Source organism: Carcharhinus amblyrhynchos, chromosome 23, assembly GCF_965287045.1.
Source record: "Carcharhinus amblyrhynchos chromosome 23, sCarAmb.v2.hapA, whole genome shotgun sequence".
Taxonomy (NCBI): Eukaryota; Metazoa; Chordata; class Chondrichthyes; order Carcharhiniformes; family Carcharhinidae; genus Carcharhinus; species Carcharhinus amblyrhynchos.
In genome coordinates, this window is record NC_137346.1 from 19,329,519 (window position 1) to 19,351,021 (window position 21,503).

General features: G+C 38.4%; 1 protein-coding gene across 15 annotated transcripts in view; it reads left to right on the forward strand.

Annotated features, from left to right (window-relative positions):
- Positions 1-21,503, forward strand: part of myo18ab (myosin XVIIIA b) — a 233,272-nt gene that overhangs the window by 131,504 nt on the left and 80,265 nt on the right. For 14 of the 15 annotated variants that reach the window (XM_080210785.1, XM_080210786.1, XM_080210787.1 and 11 more), the window contains 8 exons: positions 8,669-8,842; positions 13,883-13,973; positions 16,118-16,310; positions 16,621-16,707; positions 17,213-17,354; positions 17,598-17,757; positions 17,931-18,117; positions 19,821-20,061. In XM_080210785.1, coding sequence (XP_080066911.1) covers positions 8,669-8,842; positions 13,883-13,973; positions 16,118-16,310; positions 16,621-16,707; positions 17,213-17,354; positions 17,598-17,757; positions 17,931-18,117; positions 19,821-20,061 — 1,275 coding nt within the window. The remainder of the gene's footprint in view (positions 1-8,668; positions 8,843-13,882; positions 13,974-16,117; positions 16,311-16,620; positions 16,708-17,212; positions 17,355-17,597; positions 17,758-17,930; positions 18,118-19,820; positions 20,062-21,503) is intronic. The other variant, XM_080210775.1, reaches the window with a different exon arrangement.

The following is a 21,503-nucleotide window of genomic DNA, read 5'->3' on the forward strand; positions in this document are numbered from 1 at the left end:
TTAAATCTTCCTCTCAGCTCACAGATCATCTTGTAACATTGCTCTTGATTATTGCATTCTCGCACTTGAGGCAAGGTCTTGAAATCCTTAACAACAGAGCTTGTAAGGTGTACTTACAATGGGCAGCCATAATATTGAACCAAATGGAGATGAGGTTTCTTTGAAGAAAGTTCTTCCTGTGAACCTCTTATGCTTGAACCTAATATTTTGAGGCCTCGTTGACAATGATAAAATCACTTGAACCATTCAAACTGCTTTACAACTACTTTTAAATTTACAAAAGGTTATGAATGAAGCCCAATCTATCATGCAAATCAGCCTCCCATTCGTTGACTCTGAATACACTTCCTGCTGCCTTGCCAAAGCAGCCAGCATAATTAAGGACCCCGGACATTCTGTCTTCCACCTTCTTCCACTGGGAAAAAGATACAAAAGTCTGAGATCACATGCCAACCGACTCAAGGACAGCTCCTTCCCTGCTGCTGTCAGACTTCTGAATGGACTTACCTTGCATTAAGTTGATCTTTCTCTAAAGCCTAGCTATCACTGTAATACTATATTCTGCACTCTCTCATTTCCTTCTCTATGAAACAATAATTTTCACTGTTAATGCATGTGACAGTAAATCAAATCACAATCTGAGTGCCTACTAAATTGAGCGCGATTTGACACCAGCAGAGAGGGCATAACTTCAGATGCAACTTGAGTTTAGGTCCCCATAGAAAATTACAGACATAAATGTATATAAGAAAAAATGATGTTGTGGATGATGTATGATTGAACAGCTGAACTGGTCAAATATCCTGCAAATACTTGCAGTTTATGTTTGACTGAAAAGTGCCTATTTGGACAAGATGCTGAAGATTTGCAGGTGCCATGGAGATATGTGATAGTACCAGTTGTTGGTTTTAGCGGGGGAGGATAGCTTGGGTCATTGCAGTAAATTGAAATAATTACTGTTTTCTATTCAAGCCTTAGTTCATGCTGGTCCTTGTTAATTGTAACTCCTCCACAAGATGGCACTGTAATAATGTTGTTTGAGTTTTCATGCAATTCTCCGTTACGTTTCTGTACAGTAGAGACAGCGCAAAATCCGGCATATTTTAAATCTCATTCTCTCCTTTCTCAAACAAAACAGACTTCCTAAAATTATTAGATTCTTCTTCTGCATTATGATTGCTTTAACTTGACAGTATATCCTCCCAATGTAGTATCAAATGTTTTACTGAGCACATGGAAGCCTAACAGACTTCGAGCATTTTAAGGAAGGAGACTTTCCTATCCACAATTACAAAACTTCAAAAACATATTTACACTATATATGTGCACAAATATGTTTACACTCCTGCACAGACTATTTTTATGATAGCATGAGTGCAAATCAAAGCATTCAGTGCGCTAGAGTACGCATTTACATTCTGCTTGGTAATTTCAACATTGATAGTTAAGTGTATTCAGTTATTTCAATACAGCAATAAAATAGAATTTTTTTCTACTTCAGATGAAAATTAGATGTTTAGAACTGTGATAGAATAAATATGCGACAAATTTGAAATGTTAAATTTGTATTGATTGCCGTTTTTAAAACAAATTTTTTTTAGCAGCAGTAAATATTCAGAGACGTGGCTCTTTGGAACATCATTGTTCAACCATCCATTGTTCAATTGGTTATCTTAAAGCCTTGTGTCCTAATTGATTAATACAAGCAACAGTCCCATCCAACATACATTTACGCCATAATTCTTAAGTGTTTAATGAGATACTTGATAGCATTGATAAATAAATATGATTGGAATTTGCTTTTTAAGTTGAGGTACAAGTGTATTCAAAAACAGTCTTGTTATGTTCATTTTGGACACTCATTTGTACTTTCCTATTTGAACTAATTGCTGTAAATGTGTTGGTCTAAGTAGCTAACCATGAAAACATTATCTTGCTTGTTTTGCAGTGCAATAGTTTTTTTAACTGATGAATATTAAAAGTGCCTTCTAATACTTTCTTTTATTTGCATGTTGCATGCTGTTCCATTACAACACAGATGGTGAAGAAGGTAAAAATGTTCATTATATATGTCTATATTCTTTGCAAAGCCATTTTTCTTGAAAATATTCAATTTTTACGTGCACAGGCCTTCAGAGAGCCAGTGATTGGGCTTCTTTTATCCATTTTTTTTTCATTTTAAAATGTCAACAATCATTCATCTAATGTATTCTATGAAGCACTACTAATGCCTACAGTCATTTAATTTCATTTTATTGCAGACATAGATTTTCAAATGTTTAATGCAAATTGCCAGTTGCTTTTAGAATGATGATCTATCCCCAAGTGATTCACCCAATACATCTATTGCCAGAAAGAGGTCTGTGATAAATAGAACAACCCCTTTTTTATTGTCCATTTTTCACACTGATTTGTTCACCTTGCTTCGTTTGAAGATGATAATTCATCTTGGAATGTATCTGAACTGCAGTAGATCACGCCAATCTATTGATCGGCTTCAGTTAGCTGCTTCAGTTTCAAATCCTTTTGATATGTTTATCTTGCATGAATTTATCGATTTTTAGTATGAAAGCGTAAATGCTTTGAATATTCATAGTTTTTTGGGAAAAAATGTATTCCAGGTCTCCACTACACTTTTGAATGAAAAACTGCTTACTGATTTCCTTCTCAACTAGACTAATTCTAATTTTAAGATAATGTTTCCTTGTTTCTGATTTCCTTTCAAATATTTAAAACATTTGGGTCAGATAGTCCTTCAATCTTCCAGATCTAAAACTAAACATTACACAACTGAAACATAACTTCTTCCCTTTGTATTCCTCCCTTTATAATCCAACTCCTTGAAATAAAGACCAACATTCCATTCACCCGTTTGATTGCCTTTTAGCACCTGTGTCTAACTTTAAATGATTTATGTACCTGAGCCCCCAAATCTCTTCCCCATGTACAGTTGCTAGTATTTCACCATTAGGAAAATACTGCAATTTAACAACCTTCTTGAACTTAAAAATGTCACGTTTGACCACATTAAATACCATCTGTCATTTTATGGCCCACTCACTTCATTGGTCTACGTTCTTTCCTCTGTCTTCTGCGTTAGTTGCATTCTTTCTAATGTGATATGTTTTTAGGAGCCTTTAGCACCCTTTATGGTACAGGCAGTTTGATTGTGGTAACATCATCTTAATTTCTCTCTGAACTGGGAGGATGAATTGCTCACCCGTAAACCTTTTCTAATGGTTCATTAGATAATCCGCAAAGCAGCAAAGTATCCTAAGTAGCTCAAATATTTGGTTGAAGCCAATTATGTGGCAAATCTATTCCACTGGAATATGAATGGTACTGTCAGAGAATCCAATGTCCAGTTAACTGCCATGTTATTTCAGAAATATAATTAAACTGGAAATTGGCCAAATTCACTGCCATCTATATGAGAGCCTCCTGGTTTACGAGCCAAGATTAAAGAGCATCTTTAATTGCCCTCTTCATACATTGCTGGGGGAGCTTTTGTATGTTTTAATTTCTTTTCCTCAAACGCTTACAATTATAATAAAAGGCAATGGAGAGGAATGCAGCTTTGGTCCTTCAGTAAATTCAGGACCCTCCTGAAACAATTCAATGGTATGCTCTAGCCAGGGGTAAATGATTGGATGTAGACAAGACCTGCATTCCACTTGGTTAATAACACGCAATATATAACTAGAGGTGATTTGTCATTCAATGTTTAATAGAAGAGATATCATTGGTTGAAATTGTTGAACCATGTCTCAAGTAGAACTAGCTGCTTGAAGATTTTAAAACTTAATTCCACCACAAATTTGCCTCCAGTGTAGGGAAGGAAGTATTGTTATTGTGTGAATGAACCAAAGCTACAATGGAAGAAGTTGTGAGTTGACTAAAAAGAGCATTACTACAACCCTCTGTAGTTGTAAAAATCTAGTCCTGCAGAATTTTCTGTAAGCCTATAGGTAGAATTCTCCCAACTTGAGGCCAACTGCCGTGGTAGGAGCAGGAACATGAAGTGTTAACTGGTGCAGTGGCCAATGGAAAAACACACCAAATCTTCTGGCCCTTATCTCTTTAATTATGCAGCTGGGTAGTTCATGCTGTATTTAATGGCAGGACAGGTCTGGATGGTGTGAGATCTGCCATCATGGCGGGGGGTCATGTTGAAAAGGCACCCAGGTTCACTGGCCCACTATTAAAGATAGAAGGTGGACCTCCTAAAAGTGAAAATAGGCCTGCAGGAACACACTGAGACTGGAAGATTGACCTGAGAATAAGGATAGATCTTCAGGAGCATTCTGACGCTGGAAGATGGACACCTGGATACCTGATCTGGAAGGTCCACCCGCAGATGCATCCCTGACTTAGTACATGATATTTCACGGATGTGGAACAAACTTGTTTCAGCAGACATTGCGGGGATGTGTGTGTGTATGTTTCCTGGTCTCATTATGTCCACCATTTGCCATTCCTGTTCCATTAAAATCCTTTTCGATGACTCTCCACTATTTTGAGGAATCCAAGTCCTAATTGGATTCTGGCATTTTCAATGATGTTGTGTGCCTGGATTTCAAAAAAAAACTTTTAACAAATTTATGCAAGGCAGTTCAAAGCAATACAATTCCAGAATGGATGATGGACTAGAGTAAATGGTAGGGTTACTTATTAGAGCAGTTATCTTGTGGGAGGAAGAGCAAGAGTTCTGAGTAGAATGCCTTGTGAATCCTTGTTGAGACCCACTACTGTCATTCGTTGAAGAGACAAACCTGATGCAAGTTGGTTAGATTGCAGTATGTAATAGCCCTGTGTGCTTTTGGGGAAAACCTATCCTTTATGTAGGATGGTGCTCTCTTAAAGAATTCGGATCCGAGTTCTAGTTTTAAAAAAAAGCTGAGCTCCAATAAATGGTCATGTGGTCAACATGCTTGGCTATGATAGAATAGCAGGATCAACCGGAAGTTAATAATAGGGGTGTGTGGATTGTAGGAGTGGTTCTCTGTTCAAGCAATTTTAGTTTGGAAATTTAGAATAATCCAGATTGACGGAAACATCTCCTTTCGCAGAATTCTAGGTTTTGGCTAAAAGAGTTAAAACTTTTGTTAACTGAAGGCCTTTATTAAGGGTGAGTTGAATTTCTGGTATATCCAGAGGGGAGTAGGAAGGGCAAAGAGAGGGAACTTTAGATACACAACTCCACAGCTAAAGAATGTTAAAACCTGGAACATTCTGACCCAAGGTGGCATATTGCGTCACGGGGAGTTTGTAACCTTAGGGTGGCATGGTAGCACAGTGTCAGCACTGCTGCTTCACAGCTCCAGGGTCCTGGGTTCTATTCTCAGCTCGGGTCACCGTCTGTGTGGAGTTTGCACATTCTCCTTGTGTCTGTGTGGGTTTCCTCCAGGTACTCCGGTCTCCTCCCACAATCCAAAGATGTGCGGGTTAGGATGATTGGCCATGCTAAGAAATTGCCCCTTAGTGTCCAGAATAGTGGAGGTTAGAGGGATTAGTGGGTATAATATGTAAGAATATCGGGGTAGGGCCCAGGTGGGATGGTGTGCGGTGCAGACTCAGTGAGCTGAAGGGCCTCTTCCTGCACTGTATGGTTCTCTGATCTATGATCTAAGACTTGAAGGGACCACATTGCCAAAGTATCAGAAGTCTCAAGAAATCTCATCCCATATATGAATCATTAACACAGTACCCTGGCCAAATGGTTAATTTTCCAAATTTTGTTATGTATGTGATTTGAGTGTTTTGGGGTGTAGATCTAATGTTTGTGGAAAGAAACTGGAATTAAAACCTTTGATATGTAGTATAACTAATTGTCTGTTATGTTTTTATTATCATTAATTTAAGTAGCTAAGACTCTAGTTGTAGTTCATGTTCTTTGATTTTTGTGTTGTAATGTGTTTTGTTTAAACAGTGGTGGCTTCATTTTTTTAGTAAATACCCAGGAGTTTGGATTATTCTTAAAAAAAAGCCTAAACATCTATTACTGGTCTCTACTGAGATCATAACAACAGGTGATACTGAAATAGGAAGGGTATTTGATGCTTACAAGTGACACAAATACTACAAAGTGAATAGTGCAAAATGTACAAGTGAGTGAAAGTATGGCACATGTATAAAATATTGTGCAAAACATAGAGATGGCATGCACGAATGGTATTGAAAATAGTTTAGGATGAAGTTGAGATAAGTTTGGCGTATTAGAACCAATAGTCAACAAAGGTAACCACTGTAGAGCAGCAACCACGAGATACAAGAATGTGATGTAGCCAAAGCAGTAGAATGAAAATCAGCTCACATCTTGAATATTGTCACCAGTTGTGGTAATTCAGACAAAAGGGGACAATTCAGGAGGACTGAAGTTTAACAAAAAACTGGAAAAATCTTGATTATATTCAACCTTTTGTTATATAAGAATACAGACATGGTAAAGCAGGAAAATCATTTCTAACTATAGTTTGATAGTAAAACAAGCAGACAGAAGTTCAGACTGGTAAAAAGGTAGTTTGCATTTGATAAGAATTTAGTTATCTAATGAATGATCAAAACATAATCATGGAAACAAAAATGTTGGAATTATTTGAAAAAATGGTTTTGTAATGGAGGTCCATAAAATCCTGACAGTGCAGGAGGTGGAAGTTTGGCCCATCAAGTCTGCACCGACCACAATCCCATCCAGGCCGTATCCCCATACCCCCACTTATTTACCCTGCTAACCCCCTGACACTAAGGGGCAATTTAGCATCACCAATCAACCTAACTTGCACATCTTTGGACTGTGGGAGGCAACCAGAGAACCACACAGACATGAGGAGAAGGTGCAAACTCCACACAGACAGTGACCCGAGGCCAGAAAGGAACCCAGTCCCTGGTGCTGTGAGGCAGCAGTGCTGGCAGCAGTGCTAACCACTGTGCTGCCCTCATGATTTAGAGTGGTGTTTAATTGAAATAATGGGGCATGTAAGGAATAGTTGCAAGACTTACATGTATGACAGATCCATACTGGTAATTTTTTCTATTCGTCCATGGGGCATGTGCGTTGTTGGCTAGCCAGCATTTATTTCTCATCCCTAGTTGCCCTTGGAGGGCAGATGAGGATCAACCATGTTGCTATGGCTCTGGAGTCATATGCAAGCCAGACCAAGTAAGGATTGGCAGATTTCCTTACCTAAAGGACATTGGTAAATCAGATGGGTTTTTCCAACCATCGACAGTGGTTTTGTGGCCATCAGTAGATTCTTAATTCCTGATTTTTTTTTTAAATTGAATTCAAATTCTATCATCTGCTGTGGCAGAATTCGAACCTGAGTCCCCAGAACTTTAGCTGAGTTTCTGGATTAATAATCTTGTGATAATACCACTCAGCCATTTCCTCCCTGCATGAGACTTTAATTAATAGAAATCTTCTTTGCACATTCTATGAACTTTGACAATTTTTATGGATTTTTTTCTAAGACTGAACTCCCAGTTTCTTTACCTAATGTCGAAACGGTCAGCTGCCCAGCCAAAATATGTCCAGAAATGCATATTTTAAGCATCGTTGCAATCTAAAGGGAATGTTAATGGTCAGCAAATGACCTAGTTTGCTGAAACAATTGCGACACAATCATATGTTCAAAACAGTGTGCTATTTTGTGAGAAGTGTTCTCTGCTCTTATGAAGGCACAAAAATGCTAAATATTCAAACTGTGGGACCAAAACTTCAACTTGCCACATGTTTCACGAGATAATGCTGTAAGCTAGGAAGAAAAGATTTACTTGGAGAATGTTAAAGATTAAATTATAGAAATAAGCATGTGACTTAGGGTGGGATTTTTCAACTGGCTTGTGGCACGTTTTCCACTGGCAGCTCACCATTGGTGATTTTTGCCAAAGTCTACGCTGTTTTGTGTGGTTTGCCTACTGCGTACATCACATTCAGCGGGACCAGAAAATCAACCGGTGGAAAGTGATGGGAAATTCCGCCCTTAGTTTTAATTATATTTACTTTTGAGGACGTTTTTAGTAGCTCCAAGTATACAGTTCTCATTTCTGCCAATAAATGTTCTTATAAAACAAAACATTTGCTAACTTTTACTTTATTGTGTCTTATTCTTTTATCTGTTGAACTTATGCACTTAGTGTTTTTCTCATATATCTGATGTGAATGTGTTTCTGTTCATCTGAAATATATTATCCTACCTCTTGCTGTTTAAATCTGTTTCTGAATAATACGGTTTAAATGAGGTTGTATGAAATTGTAGTGGAACACTGGTAAGTTTTTCTTTTTAATCTTATTAATTGTAGCTTTTTTAAATGTAATATAATTAAGTACCTAATGAGTAACCAAATTTGAATCGACCTAAAATTACATAGAAAGGGTTTCCAGTCAATTGTGTTTTGCTCCCACAATAAATAATATACATTCCCACTATAAATAATATAGATTCTCACTATAAATAACAAACATTGAAAAATGCCCTGACTTGAAGCATGAATGCAAATACCAGTCAAGTCTTAGTATTAAATATCTGTTCTCGAGTTTACAGTTACGTTCACGGAGTCCATTTTGCTATTTTCTTCAGTTTAGTAATTTTTTTTCTATATTTAACCTTTAAATATAGTGATTTGAGCATGGTCCCTAATCTGATCTTTTTATTATTGTAAATTCAAGCTGGGAGGAGGCAGTTTGCCAGACACGAATGGGGCCAGAAAGCAGCCTACCTGTTGGGTTGCAATTTAGAAGAACTGTCGTCTGCACTCTTTAAGCACCAGCCAAAGGGTACACTTCAGAGATCAACTTCCTTTCGCCAAGGACCAGATGAATGTGGACCGGGAGATGGATCAGGTAAAACTCTAACGCTATATTGAACAATACTGTTCATTTTAAAAATGGTTTATTAGATAGCTTCTGATTTTTAAATGAGGGTTTCATTAACAAATATGCACAATGAAATTTGATTAACGTGATTGATTTGGGTATGTTCCTATTTGGTTAGTGTAATATTGCCACACAGAAGCACATGTTTATATTTCACTGAGTCTCTTACAGCTTGAACTTAGTTAAGTACAAATAAAGGAAAAATAAATACTTACAATTATCTAGACATTCGAAAATGCTTTACAACCGACAGATTATTTTTGAACGTAGCAATGTTATATAAATGTTGCAGCCAATTTGAATATAGCAAAGTCCTAAAAAAAACCTAATTTTGGTGATATAAGTTAAGGGAGTAGTGTTGGCTAAGGTAGCAGCAGAATTTTTTGATATGTTTCAACTAATGTCCTAATGTGTTCCATGGTTACATGGGCATCAAGTTGGTTTAACTACTCAGTTGGAAGATGGCACCTCTGACAATTTAGTTCTCTTCGGTACTGCATTAATGGTCAGCTTAGATGATTTATCAAAATTCGAAATTGGAGTCACGGGCGGCATTGAGCCAATAGTTTTTATGTCCTCGCCTCCCATAAAATATTACAGTCTCTCTCACCTTGGTAATTGTCTCGGTATGATCCTCAAGTCTGCTCCTTTAAGTCCAAGAATGCAGACTTGAAAACATATAGCAGGCAATTGGTTTAGCCATCCACCGCCAGATGTAAAATACTGTGCAGAATTCTCCAGCTGTTCACACCAGTGAGAGCTTCCAGTGGTGCACCTCTGTCAAGGGTTTCCTGGTGGTGTGAATTGGAATCGACAGGAAATCCCATTGACAGCAGCAGGACCAGAAATTCCCACCATGGGTGAGTGGCTCATTGCCTCCTGCTGTGAAACACATGGCAAGGAGGCCAGAAAATCCCATCCACTATCTGGTCCCTCTTTCATCCGCTAAAACTGATTATCATTCTAGAATGCAAAGATGGCTTGTTCTCAGCTGCAAACTGTTTTTTTTAATCTTTCTACTGCCCTGCCTCCACCCTCCCTCCAGAAAGAAATGTGAGAATATCATGTACTTCTTTCTCACTGAGATTAATACCATTCAATCAGTTGTTCTGCTGCATCTCTGCCAAGCACAGGGCTAGTTTTCACTTGTGCATTGATCTCACTCAGCTCTACTTCACCATCAACTCTCTCAACTTCTCCACTGTTACTGATTTACAAGAGCACTGATCTGACATTCCAGTACTGGGCAGGCAGAAATTTTTTTCCAATTAAATATTGCAAAGGCTGAAGCCATTAGTTTCAGTCACCGCTCCAAACACTTATTTTGTGATCCCCATAGAGACCAATAACTATGAATTTCCCAAGTGATAAATTAAAATAGCCAGAAATAAGGGCAAGATTTCATGACTTTTACAAGCAAACTAAAATCGACATAGAGCAAAGATTAATTGCCAATCAATTAATACACCAAACTAAAGAAAAAGTATTTCCAATTAACTAACTAACTGCCTAACGCAATCGCGATACATCTTACAATCTCTTGTTCTGACTATTCCAACACATTTCTGGCCAGTCTCCCATGTTCTGCTCTCCATAAACATGAGGTACTCAAACCTATGTTTTAACTTTTACCTATTAACCAATCACCCCTGTACTCAGTGACCTATTTTGATTCCCAGTAAGGCAATACATTGATTTTAAAGTTCTCAACAGCCTCCATGGCCTCTCATCTATCCCCCTTCGCTATAAAGCCCTGTTATCCCTCAGGACACCTGTACTCCTCTAATTCTGACTCCTTGAGCATCCTGAATTTTAGTTGTCCCACTATTGGTGGCCATGGGGACAATTCTCCGGGGGGGGGGGGGAAGGAGAGAGAAGAGAAGAGTTCAGGTGCCAGATTCAAGGGAAAGCTGGACTAATTCACATTTTTTTTCTCACTCTGAGTTCACACTAGAATCGTAGAAACCCTACAGTGCAGAAAGCGGCCATTTGGCCCATCAAGTCTGCACTGACCACAATCCCACCCAGGCCCTACTCCCATATCCCTACATATTTACCTGCTAATCCCTCTAACCTACGCATCTCTGGACATCTAAGGGGCAATTTTGTAGCATGACCAATCAACCTAACCTGCACATCTTTTGGACTGTGGGAGGAAATTGGAGCATCCGGAGGAAACCCACGCAAACACGAGGAAAATATGCAAACTGCACACACAGGACCCAAGCTGGGAATCGAACCCAGGTCCCTGGAGCTATAAAGCAACAGTGCTACCGTGCCACCCAATTCTCTGCAATACACAATCTATGCAATACAGAGGCCACCAGCGTGAATACCATTACATTTCAGGGGGTGGGGTCTACTCCCAGCTGAGAGGCTAAAACCAGCAGGCCTCTGCACATGCGCAGTGGCCCTCAACTGTCAGCTTCCCCATTTGCTGGCCAGCATGATCCAGCGCGGATCTGATGATGCCAGAAATCCAGGGCTGGAAGATGCGCGCATGGCAGGAATGCATATGTGAATTCTGCGCATGCCTGGACATAAGATTCTCTCAGCATGCTGCGCTAGAAAACTAGCATGTCAGGGTGGGAGAATCACCTCCCAAGTTTTCAATTGCTAGTCTCTCAGCACTGGAATTCACTTTCTTACAACTCTCTCCCTGTCTGCCTTGTTTTTCTCCTTTTAAGGCATGCCTTAAAATCAACCTGTTTGACCACATCTTTAGCCATCTGACCTAGCATCTCCTTTACATGGCTTGATCTCTTATTTTGTTTTATAGTGCTCCTGTCAGATGCCTTGGGGTATTGTCTGACTTTAAAGGCACTGTACAAATACAAGTTATTGTTCTTGAAGTCTGGAATAAAACTTTAAAGCAGTGTTTTTAGACTTGGGTGACAGTGCTTCCAAGTGAACCAAATTTAAACAATACTCAGCTAAAATTGCCAATATTTTAGTCATTTTTGGAATCCATTCTTATATTTGTATGTTTATATCTCCATCAATTTCAGTGTTCAAGCATGGTTTTTTTTTCCCTGAGGGATCTGCAAGACAACAGAATCCTCTCCATTGTCATCTGGAATTGCCCAAAAATATTTCATCAGGGCCCACTTATTCCTTAGCCATGTGCTGCCCCTCAGCACCATTATTCAAACAAATGGCACCTGGCTCCATTTGTACAACGATAGCACCAAATTCTATCTTCTCGCCACTTTTTTGACTCCTGCACTGCCTGTGTTAAATATCTGCCTGTCTGATACCAAGTCCTGGGTGAACTGCAATTTCATTTAGTTAACATTGGGAACACTGAAGCTGTCACCACGAAATCTGTTATCAGTTTGTTCTTGGGCTATACTGGACTATTCACAGTCTTCATGTCTTGTTTGATCCCAAGTTTAGCTTCTGCTCCCATCACATTTCCACCTCCATAACAATGCCTATTTCCACTTCTGCTTCAACCAGTGTTTTAGACATCTTGGCAGAGATTTTCCAATCTTGGCAGTAGCAGGCTATGCTGCAGATGGGACAGGAAAATTTGGAGAGCAACCAGTGATTATGCCTGCTACTGGTAGGACCAGAAAATCCCACTTCTTGAGTCGAGCAAATTCATTGTCTCCTGGATGTCCGCCCATCAACTTAGGTTAGGAGATTGGCATCAAAGCCTATGTCAAAGTGTCAGCTGAGGATCAGTGGTGGCAGCTTTGCTCCTGAGTTAGAAATTCAGGTTTCAAGTCCACTCCAAAGACTTGAATCCATAATCAAACTGTACAGTATTGAGCGTGAGGGAGTGTTTGAAGTAGAACTTTTCAAAGTACAATTTTTCAGATATGACATCAAACTAAAGTCTTACTTTTCAGGGACATAGAAGAACCCTTTGTATTATTTTGAAGATCAGGGATTCTCCCAGATAACTTAGTCAATATTTATCCCTCAACCAACACATCCCAAAAAAGATTATCTGATTATTATCAGATGTTGCTGTTTCAGAGAATCGTAGGATCCCTATAGTGCAGAAGGAGGACATTTGACCTATTGAGCCTACACCAATAACAATCCCACCTGGTCCTGTAATCCTTCATTTATTCTGCTAGTCCCCTGACATTGAAGGGCAATTTAGTATGTTCGTTCAATCAACCTAACCCACACATCTTTGGACTGTGGAAAGAAATCAAGCATGTGGAGAAAACCCATGCAGACATGATGAGAACATGCAAACTCTACACAATGACCCGAGGCCAGAATTGAACCTGTGTCCCTGATATAAAGCAGCAGTGCTAACCGCTGTGCCACCGTGCTGCCCTGTTTATAGATCTTTTTTGTACATTTTATTAGGATACTGGCCGAAGAATTTAATTGACTGACAATAAGGAGCTTTGGGACATCCCAGTATTGCCTCCCCAAATCTCTGCATCTCCACCTCTCTCCATTTAAGACACTCCTTAAAACCTACCTCTATGACAAAGCTTTCCGTCACCCCTCCCTAATATCTCCTCTTTGACTCAGTGTCCACTTTTATCTGAAAACGCTTCTGTGAAATACTTAAAGACACTACATAAATGCAACTTGTTGGGGATAGTGTTACATTGTCATCGGTTGGTGCAGCAAGTCAGCTTTATTGTTATTGGGTACTGTAAAGCCATGCTTGCAGAAGTGGTTAATAATGTAAGTCTGTGAAATTGCTCCCCAAGCTGCTACAATCATAGATTTCAGTCAGTTAATTTATATACTGGGCATTATTAAGTGCTAATCTTATGAATACAACTGATTTGTGACTGGATACAATTACACAGATGTAAACGGATTACAAGTTTGGTAAAGTGCGCTTGACCATCAAAAGGAACCTATTAGTACACAAGGAATGTCTAAGATCGAATCTGTGTGCGAGTTTGTGTCTAAATTTTTATTATTTCTTTTTTGAATGACTTTCATTGTCGGGAAATTTTATTATACTTGTGCTTTATTGAAAGATACAAAAGTGTGCATAACTATTATATCTTCATGTTTTAATAGGCTGTAGGATAACAGCAATAGAATGTCTGGAAGGAATGGCATCTAGTTTATATGGAGAGCTGTTTATGTTGCTGATCTCGCTCATTAATAGGTGAATATTTCAATGTATTTCATAGTTTGAGTTGCATATAATGTTACTGTAAATGCAAATGAGTTAGTATTAAATAGACATTTCTAAAATTCATGCAATTCATAATTGTTTAATCCTTGGAGTATTAATGTTGTTTGTATCATTTAAAGTCTACACAATTACTGGATAGCATTTACAAACACTTTGATCACAGCTTCAGCCTCTTAAACGTTCTTTTGAACTCCCTTCTGATTTTGACATCTTGTTCATTTTACCTCCTTTCACCTCACTTTTGGTGCAACTTAGCCACCTGCACCCCATGCTCTGAAATTCTCTACCTAAGCCCTATTGTTCCTGCTGCTCCTCCATTTCCTCCTTTAAGGTCTTCTTTAAAACATGGTCAAAACTTTGACCATGCTCCCTAAAGCAACTTTTTAAATTCAGTATTTGTTTTTCTACTTACGTCAATACAAATTATCATAGTGTCATTGATGTTTACAGCATGGAAACAGGCCCTTTGGCCCAACTTGTCCATGCCGCCCTTTTTTTTTAAATCCCTAGGCTAACCCCAATTGCCTGCATTTGGTCCATATCCCTCTATACCCTTCATACCCATACAATTATCTAAATGCTTTTTAAAAGACAAAATTGTACTTGCCTCTACTACTACCTCTGGCAGCTTATTTCAGACACTCACCGCTCTCTGTGAAAAAATTGCCCCTCTGGACACTTTTTTTGTCTCTCCCTTCTCACCTTAAACTTATGCCCTTTAGTTTTAGATTTCCCTATCTTTGGGAAAAGGTATTGACTATCTTGCTGACCTGTGCCCCCCATTATTTTATAGACTTCTACAAGATCACCCCTCAGCCTCCTACATTCCAGAGAGAAAAGTCCCTAGTCTATCCAGCCTTTCCTTTATAACTCAATCCATCAAGTTCCGATAGCATCCTAGTAAATCTTTTCTGCACTCTTTCTAGTTTAATAATATCCTTTCTGTAATTGCACACAGTATTCCAATTGTGGCCTTACCAATGTTTTGTATAACTTGAAGATGTTCCAACCCCTTCACCACTCTGTCCACCTGTGACTCCATTTTCAAGGAGCTATGAATATGTACCCCTAGATCTTTGTTCTGTTAATCTCCCCAACACCCTACTATTAATTAAGTCCTGCCCTGGTTCAGTCTACCAAAATGCATCACCTCGCGTTTGTCTAAATTAAACTCCATCTGCCATTCGTCAGCCCACTGGCCCAATTCATCAAGATCCTGTTGCAATTGGAGATAACTTTCTTCACTGTCCACTTGGTGTCATCTGCAAACTTACTAACCAAGCCTCCTATATTCTCATCGAAATCATTAATATAAGTGACAAGTAACAGTGGACCCAGCACTGATCCCTGAGGCACATCACTGGTCACAAGCCTCCAGTTTGAAAAACAACTCTGCCATTTTTGTATTCATTTAGACACCTCACCCTGGATCCCATGAGATATAACCTTATGCAACAATCTACCATGTGAGATCTTGGGACGTTTTACTAAGTTGAAAGGCTCAATATGTTTGCAACTTATAAATGTAAAGTTACAGAAACGAAAGACCAAGGACAAATGTCTTACTAGCAATATCCTTTGAAATAAACATAGCTTTTTTGATGCAAAAGCAGTGCCATACATGTCCAGCTCTGATGAGAACAGACTAAGATGAGGGGCAGAAGATTTAGTGGGGATGCGTAGAAAAACATTTTACCCAGAGGATGGTGATGGTCTGGAATGTGCTGCTTAGGAGGGTGGTAGAGGCAGACTCTTTAAAAAGTACCTAGATGGGCACTTGGCACATCATTATATTTGAGGTTATGGGCCAAGTGCTGGTAAATGGGATTTGGTGGGAGGTCCGGTATTTCTCACATGTCAGTGCAGATTCTTTTGCAGTGTATGATTCTATGATTGTTATGCAAGTCACCATAGAAATTTTTCCATCAACTGTGCTTGATATGCATGGAAGCCTGTCCTATTTGAATTTCTAATCAAAGTCCTGAAAAAAAAACTATATGTGCAAAGTTTCTGTTATCCAATGCTAAAGCTACTCAAATATGTAAAGCCAAGAAATGTACAATAAAATATGAACAGATTTTGGTGTTATTAATATTACTTTTCATGCATTCAAGGGCTCTTAAGTCGACTCAGAATTCACTTTGTTCAATAATGATAGTGGACACCCCTGGATTTCAGAATCCAAAGAACGCATCACATGACAGAGCTGCAACTTATGAGGAACTCTGCCACAATTATGCACAGGAGCGTCTACAGATGCTCTTTTACGAGCGAACATTTTTGAAAGAGCTTGATCGATACAAGGAGGTATTCTGTTTGCGACAGAACCCAAAAATTAAGCACAGCTAATTATTATAATGAGCTGTGGTCAATAAGTAATAAATTGTACATTTTTGTATCCTAAGTTTTTATTATTTTAAGGCATTCAAGTAGACGCTAGCATTTCTTTGACCTAAAATGGTCGCAATAACTTCTGTAATCACTAAAAAGTTGATAAATTAGAACTTTGAACACAATTACTTAATTCTTCATATCTTACTGTACAATAAATATATACTAATCACATTGTAACTGTAATCAGAGTTAAGCCTACTAATATATCCTCTATTCTCTCTAGGAAAATATAGAGCTTGAATTAGATGATGTAGAATCCAGTTCTTCTTTTTCTGTGGCTGCCATTGATCAAGCCTCTCATCAGGCGCTGGTAAGAAGCTGAGGCACGATCATTTAAAATAAAGATATATACAATATATATTGTCATGCTCTTTCATACCCGACGTAGGAAATGTATCAAATTTGCCCTGATGAGCACAAAGTGCTTTTACAAAAGCCAGCTTGACTCAATAATAATGGAAAGTACACTTATTGAAGTGTGTCTTAAATAGCGTGGTTAAATAATTGATCAATAACTACCATTAAGTCTGATGCTATCAGGATTTAAAAAAAAAACTTGCTATTAGTATTACCATTAATATGGTGCTTTTTTTTTGAAATACAAAGTGCTGGTTGTATATATATGCCTCTGATGCACTAAAATGTACTTTGCACTCATCATTGCTCTTAATAAGCCAGAGATTGCTTTTTCTCATCTAGAATTGAGTTTCTCTGCTGCAGCATTATTAAATGAATGAAAAGCTTGTATAGCTCAAAAAGCTAAGCAGGAGAGCGCATTTCAGAAGTAACGCATTACTTTATATTTCTCCTGATAGGTTCGAACTTTGGCTCGAACAGATGAAGCGAGAGGGCTGCTTTGGCTGCTGGATGAAGAAGCGCTACAGCCTGATGGAAATGAAGATACGCTTTTGGAACGGCTGTTTGCGTACTATGGCCAAAAAGATGGTGATAAGAATGGTGCAGTACCAGAAGCAAAATAATTAAACTCTAAGCAGTGACACAGAACAAATCATTTCTGAATGCATGACTATAACAGTCTGACCAGTATGCACTTCAGTCTGATTTTTTTTTCCCCAGTAAAAGATCATCAGGATATGTCTATAGCACTTAGCTACCTAGGCATGCAGTTTTGATTAAATGCTGGACACAAATGGAAAAAACTGCTAAAACCTTACTTGAATTTGTTGCCTTGTTTTACAGGCCAGAGCCCATTGCTGAAAAGCAATAAACCACATCACTTCATCTTAGGACATTGTTACAATACCAATTGGGTAGAGTATGACACAACTGGCTGGTTGAATCATGCAAAACAGAATCCTGCTTCCCAACACGCAGCTGTCCTACTGCAGGATTCACAGAAGTAAGGAGAAGCCCATTTTTGTCAAGTCTTTGGTATAGTATTTGTAAGATGCAAATAATATTGACCCAACATGTAGTTTTAATTCTTTTGTGTAGGTGTTAATGGTTCAAGTTTTGGATTGTCGTGTATTTTTCTGCCTTTTTGTATTACACAATTTGTAATTTGTTTTCCAGGAAAATCATTAGCAATCTGTTTGTAGGCAGAGCTGGATCAGTCACAGTATTGTCTGGTTCAATTGCTGGCCTGGAGGGAGGATCCCAGCTTACCTTAAGAAGAGCCACGAGCATGAGAAAGACTTTCACCACTGGTGTAGCTGCTGTGAAGAAGAAATCGTCTTGCATTCAGATTAAGCTCCAAGTGGTCAGTAAATCAATAAGCTAGGTTCAGCGTTTAGATATAATTTTGTTTAAGATTATGTTGGGTTGCATATTTGCTTGGATTATAGTTAGCAGTTGTAGTGGCTGTATAAAGAATGACTTACTTATTCAGTTGCTGCTCATTGTTTTTATTCATGGCAGTAGTAATTTGAATTGCTCCATAAAACAACACCATAAATCAAACGATCAGATGTGTTAATAAGTTTAATTTTCTTTGACTTTTAAAAGTATTAGAGATTCTTTAAAATTAACCATCAGTAAATTATAATTCTAATTAGATTAGATTCCATTAATAAAAAAAGCCCTTTTAAATGCAATAGAAAATAACTTTATTAATTTATAATAATATTATTTAATTTAAAGTTGCACAATAATGATCGTTATCTATTGTTGGTGCTAATATTTTAACAAATTTTACTTTAGTTTTACTCCTTGATGGACTTGTAGATTTTTGACTGAACAGATTTAATTTGATTCCTGATCAATATGTAAGATAAGGTTTGCTGTATGTTTAAAATGTAACTGTGTTCTCATCTTGTTAAAAGTATAAGTGTCTCAAAACTGTTTCTATAAGGTTAGTGGCTGAACATATTTCCAATTTTACTAGATGGCTTTAAGGAATTCATAATCTATATATTACATGGATATTTTTATGTTCAGTAAAACTGAATTTTCCAGAAGCTTTTAATTTTATCCTATTCATAGAAATATTTACTACTTATGTGCAAGAAGACCTTTAAGGGAATATGGGAAGATCAAGTTGGTTATTGCAGTTGGCTTCCTCCTTTTCTGATCCTGATTCAGTTATTTCTGAGACAAGGACTGATAATTTCACCTTTCTAATTGCTGTTATGGGTTCTAACCAATGTTCCCACTAAGCTGTCAGTTTGCGTGACTGGAAAGTGCCATGCACTCATGATATTTAACAAGTGTGCAGAAAAAATTACACATATAGCAAATTGGAAAACCTGGCCGTGTAGCAACATAATTTTACTGAAAACATTAGCTCTGGATTTGAACATTAATGTTCTGGAATATTAGCCCTGTACTCTTTGGAGTTTAGATGAATGAGAGGCGACCTTATTGAGACACATAATATTCTGAGGGCTTAACAGGGTAGCTACTGAGAGATTGTTTTGCTTTGTGGTAGTGTCCAGGACCAGAGGGCAGAATCTGAGTAAGGGGTCATCCATTTATGACAGAGATGAGGAGGCATTTCTTCTCAGAGGGTAGTAAATGTGTGGAATTCTTTACTGCAGGAGACTGTAGAGGATGGTTTGTTGAGTCTGTTCAAGGCTGAGATAGACAGAATTTTAATTATTAAGGAAATCAATGGTTATGGGATAAGGTCGGAAAGCATCAGTCATGATCTCATTGAATGATGGAGCAGATTCGACGGGCTGAATGGCCTACTTCTGCTCCTACACTTTATAATTTAATGGGTGGTAAATTTGAGCATCTCATCAGGAACCTCCTGTAAAATCATGTATTTGGCAATTCTTCAAACATGATGCTGGCTGTATTAATTAATTTGTCCATTTCTAAATGCTTGGTAACTTTATCTCAAATTAAGGATTCTAAATTTCTGTTCTACAAGGAATGTGCGGGGAATGTCTTTTTTTTTGACACTTTTATAGAAAGAACGTATAAACAATGATACTTGAATTCAGTTTTTTTTCCCCACAGGATGCTCTTATAGACACAATCAAGAAGTCCAAGATTCATTTTATCCACTGTTTGTTACCAAAAACTGATGCCTTTACTGAAACAAAGGTGTCTCCCACTCCTTCTTTCAAGTCTGGAATTGCAGAAGTTGATGCCCAGGCAGAAAACTTTGAAGCCGGTCTGATGCAGCTGGATGTACCACTGCTTCGAGCCCAAATTAGAGGCTGCAAACTTCTTGATGCCCTTCGAATATATAGACAAGGTAGATTCTGTTAAAATGCAAGTTTATTGATTTTCAGTGTTTGTGTAATAAGAATCTGTTTTTTTGTGATTTTCCAAACATAGGAATAATCATTAAAAGACATGGGACTGAATTTTATGTGCCCCCGGCAGCTGTGTTTCCCACAGGGATGAGGGAGAAATGTAAAATGGGGGAGGATCCCTTCCCACAACCTTGAACTTCAGCCCCATACTACCGAGAATGGGTAGGTGCTGAAATTAACACCCACCTGCCATATTAAAATGACCAATGAAGGATGAATTGGGCTTGTCATCAAGCCTATTTACCCAAGTTAAACACTGTCCATGCCATAAGATGGCATGGGGAGCAGGGAACCAGATTTTTAACCTCATATGGTTAAAAGGCAGGAAGGAAGGGGAGGGGATTCACTCTTCATGGGCTGCCCTTTACTGAGCAGGCCTATCAATTTTCCAGCAGTTCCAGAGGAACTGTGACACACTGCCCTCATTAAGGAGCCTCACAGCACTTGGTTGCTGCTATATTGGTTGGTATGGAGTCAGTTGGCGTCTCACTGGCATGGTTTCTGGGAGGGTGGGCATACTATCCAAACAGAAAGTGGTGGTGAAGGGTGGGGGAGAGATCCCAATTGTCAGCCCCAGGGGCCAGTTGTATGATGTAAGCAGTGCTGTAAAGAGACATCCTTCTACCCATATCTGTCCTCACTTCCCTTCACTTGCTGGATTTTCCTTGGTCCTGTGAAGTCTGGCCATCCACTAAAATTTGCAATCATGTTGGAATCATTTGTTACCAGTCTCATTAAAATATTTTAAATTGGCCGCTTATCTCCGGTAAATGTGGGGTCAGGTTTAGATTTTTAAAAAAATTAACATCTGGCCCAATCCAGACTTTACCAGTTTTCACTATTAAAACTCAGCCCATTTTCTTTTGTGGCACAATGGTTAGCACTGGCGTCTCACAGCTTCAGAAGCTGAGTTCAATTCCAGCCTTGAGTGGCTGTCTGTGTAGAGTGCACAAAGACGTGCAGTTTAGGTGGATTGGTTATGCTAAATTGCCCCTTAGTGTCCCATTAGCCATGGGAAATTTGTGGGGATATGGGGATAGAGCAAGAGAGGACCTAGGTAAGATACTCTCAGATAATTGGTGCAGATTCAATGGGCGGAATGGCCTGTTGTGCACTACAGAGATTCTTCTATGAGTCAATGAAACCCATTTAAATAACATTGTACTAAGTTGCTCAAGACTGCTTATTTTAATTTTGAGGACTCTTTACATGATTAACTATAATTTTAAGATGTTGATTTGTGATTGTTCTTGAAACTCTTAGATGTTTGAGCATTTCACATATGGAAAACTTTTGAGAGCTGTTAACTAGGAAGGACTCTTTTTTTTGGCTTGATCTCATTTCATTTTATCTTCAATAAATATTTAATGTTGGTTGTATT